This window comes from Loxodonta africana, chromosome 4 (assembly GCF_030014295.1).
Source record: "Loxodonta africana isolate mLoxAfr1 chromosome 4, mLoxAfr1.hap2, whole genome shotgun sequence".
NCBI classification, from domain to species: Eukaryota; Metazoa; Chordata; class Mammalia; order Proboscidea; family Elephantidae; genus Loxodonta; species Loxodonta africana.
Genome location: NC_087345.1, coordinates 85747134 through 85750716, shown reverse-complemented (window position 1 = coordinate 85750716; position 3583 = coordinate 85747134). Strand labels below are relative to the sequence as shown.

General features: G+C 33.3%; 1 protein-coding gene across 1 annotated transcript; it reads left to right on the top strand.

Annotated features, from left to right (window-relative positions):
* Window positions 1-1541: 1541 nt before the first annotated feature.
* On the top strand, window positions 1542-2962 carry LOC100655040 (olfactory receptor 6C75-like). Its single transcript, XM_003405511.3, has one exon. It carries the CDS (start codon window positions 2024-2026, stop codon window positions 2960-2962), a length of 939 nt encoding a protein of 312 aa, XP_003405559.1. The 5' UTR covers window positions 1542-2023.
* The last annotated feature ends 621 nt before the right edge of the window (window positions 2963-3583 follow it).

Here is a 3583-nt window from a genome sequence, read left to right as displayed (position 1 = left end):
ATTAGACTCCATTTTAACATTTCAGATTTCCCAATAGATCCCATAAAGACACAATTAATTCTGTTATTTATTTATTTATTTTAATTTATGATGAAGATAGTCAATTAGTATCTTCTCCACAAGAATCCCCAGGGCCTTACACCTGAGTAAATTCCTCTGTGTTGTCAAAGGCAGAGATAAATCTACTGTGATGTCTTCAAGAGAGGATCAGAAAATCTGTTGAAAAAATATCTACTAGTTTGATTCCAAATAAATAGCTTAATTAGTAGATTTCTAGGATGAACCCAGATATACACTTTTATTTGAAAGAAAATCAGAAAAAAATATCTCTGAAAAAGCCAGCTGTGTGCTGATTGGAAAGAGAAAGAGATCCAACAAGGTTTACATTTGTTATTGAATGTTCCTGGATTTTAGAATTAATAAGGTCTCCAGTGAGATTTAGGAAACAAAGAAAAAGTATGGGTTTGAAAGACATAAATATTTTATTGCAAAATTCATTCTTCTTACCTTTTAGGCTTGTGATACTAAAGAAAAAAATCACAATATATCAGTAAGTAAAACTCTTGTGGAATTCATGGAAAGTAAGTATTTTCAGTGTTCTGTTGTTTTGTGTACAAAATACTTACCACAGAATCTATTATATTGTGAGTAATAGACTATATAGCATTGAATGAATTAAATTTAAAATTATAAGCAAGAAAATACTTGTGTGACTCATGATAAAGTTTCAATGTGCATATCTGAAAGGACACCTATATCCAAATATCTCCACGAACAAAAATTTTCAATACTTTTTATTAAAAATTTGACTGGTACACATTTCTTTGCCTTTAATAAAGGCTTAGATATTTTATTGGATCCCTGGTGGTGCAGTGGTTAAGAGCTCGGCTGCTAAAGAAAAGATCAGTTGTTCTAATCACCTAGGCACTCCTTCGACACCCTACACAGAAGTTCTACTCTGTTTTATAGGGTTATTACAAGTGGGAATTGACTCCATGGAATGAGTTTTCTTTTTTTGTTTTTGTTTTTCTTCTTGGTACTTTATTATTACTGAATGGAAATTAATCTTTCTTATGTTGGTAAAGTTATTCACAAAGTTGTGACTGGATAATTGAAAAAAGTAATTCCATATTTCATGTAAAATTTTAACTTGAAATTTATACAGTAATTTTGACAGTCACATTTTGCTATATTTCATAAGTTCTTTCTAATAAAAGCAGTTTCAATTGCTGGTATCAAGGAACTCAAAGATTAACTAGAAAGATATTCTCAGAAAACAGCCATTTTTATAAAAGTTCAACTATAAAAAATTCACATTTGATTGGCTGTTTTAAATGTAAAAGAATGCAGAATAGACAGCATACTGAGTGAGACTGAGCAGAAGATTGTTTTAACAAGAGATATAACTGAGCTAATCTACAAAAAGTGTTTTCTTATGGATGCAATAAAATTGAAGAAGCGATATCTCAGTATCTTTAATAAAACTTTCAAAAAGGAATTTACAGGTGCTTTTTTTTTTTAATAGGTAGTAGCAAAGCCATTGTTTTGCAAAGTAAAGATGGTTTGAAAAGGGAGATTAGAAAATGAGTGTCCAGATAAGGAGAGAAGAAGCCCTGGTGGCACAGTGGTTAAAGTGTTCACCTACTAACCAAAAGTCAGTGGTTCAAGCCCACCAGCTTCTCTGCAGGAGAAAGGTGTGGCAATCTGCTTCTGTAAAGATCATTACCTTGGAAACCGCATGGGGCAGTTCCACTCTGTTCTATAGGGTTAATATGAATTTGAATCCACTCAACGGCAGTGAGTTTAGTTTTTTAAGTTGCTGTGGAGAAGGAGATGAAATAAGCTGAATCAATCCTGGGTGCTGACTGCTATGTCTATGGTTAAAATCATGGAAGAAAAAGAACATGTAAATTTCAACTGAGTTACTTTATTTTTCGTAACATTAAATTTATATTTAGTAGTGATTTTTAAACTTAGAAGTAATTTTCTTCCAGTTCTGACAGAATTCAGAAGAAATTTAACCATGAGAAACTATACAATGGTAACAACATTTATTCTTGTTGGACTAACCGATGATCCAAACTGGCAAATTGTGACTTTCTTTTGTCTACTTCTAACATATTTATTGAGTGTCACTGGAAATTTGACAATTATCCTGCTCACTGTATTGAATTCCCAACTCAAAACACCCATGTATTTCTTTCTTAGGCATTTTTCATTTTTAGAAATGTCATTCACATCAGTCTGTATCCCGAGGTACCTGGTCAGCATTGTGGCTATGGATAGTACAATTTCCTATGATGCTTGTGTAACACAATTGTTTTTTGTCATCTTCTTGGGTGCATCAGAGTTCTTCCTGTTGACTGCCATGTCCTATGACCGCTATGTGGCCATCTGCATACCCCTTCACTATGCGACAATAATGGAAAACAGAGTTTGTACCCAGCTGGTTGTTACCTCTTGGTTGGCTGGGCTGTTAACAATCTCTCCTGGGCTTATCATGTACTTAAGGTTGGAATTCTGTGATGCTAATATCATTGACCACTTTGCCTGTGACTATTCTCCTATCCTGAAACTCTCCTGCACAGACACACGGTCCATAGAATTGTTAGGTTTTATTTCAGCCATTGTCATACTGCTGGTTACATTGGCACTGGTGACACTCTCCTATGCATATATTCTGAGAACAATTCTGAAGGCTCCTTCTGCCCAGCAGAGGAAGAAGGCTTTTTCCACCTGTTCCTCCCACATGATTGTTGTCTCTATCTCTTATGGCAGCTGCATTTTTATGTATATGAAACCTTCTGCAGAGGAGAGGGTCACTTTAAACAAGGGGGTTGCAGTGCTCAACACTTCAATTGCACCTCTCTTAAATCCTTTCATATATACCCTAAGGAATAAACAAGTACAACAAGCCCTGAAGGTTACAGTTCAAAAATGTATCACTACCTTAAAAAAATAGTTTTGCTTTTATGAAAGGAAACCACTAACATTTATTGAGAATGTAGCCTATAAGACTACTCTGATACCATACCCATTTATTTTATTTTTATATTAGGATTATGATTACGTCAGCTACAATTAATCATTGTGTAGGCAATCTACTCCCGATTTTTTCCTCTAATGGTATAAACTATATCCATGATGTTCTCTTATGTGTCACTGAAATCACCTCACTCTTTCAACTTAATTCTCTTATTTATCTTCAAAATGTTCCATTATGAATCAATACTTGAAAGTCCAATACCTCCAAGTTTTTATAGTATAGATATGTTGAGATATAGATCATTTGTGAAATCTACAAGTATTCATTTAATTTTATAAATCACTAGGAAATCTTTCTTATATTACATAATGTTAATATTTTACTAAAACATTTATTGTTCCTAACGACATAATAATGAACCTATATAGAAGTATTCATGTTTAGATTTAATGAAGATACTTAAAAAAAAACTACAAATCTCTATGTTAGCATAAATCAAAGAACTTTTCATTTAGGAATGAGTGCTTTATGCCAGAAGCTAACTTAAAGAGCCTATGCAGATTACACTGACCTAAGACTGAGGCTTAATTAGTTCAC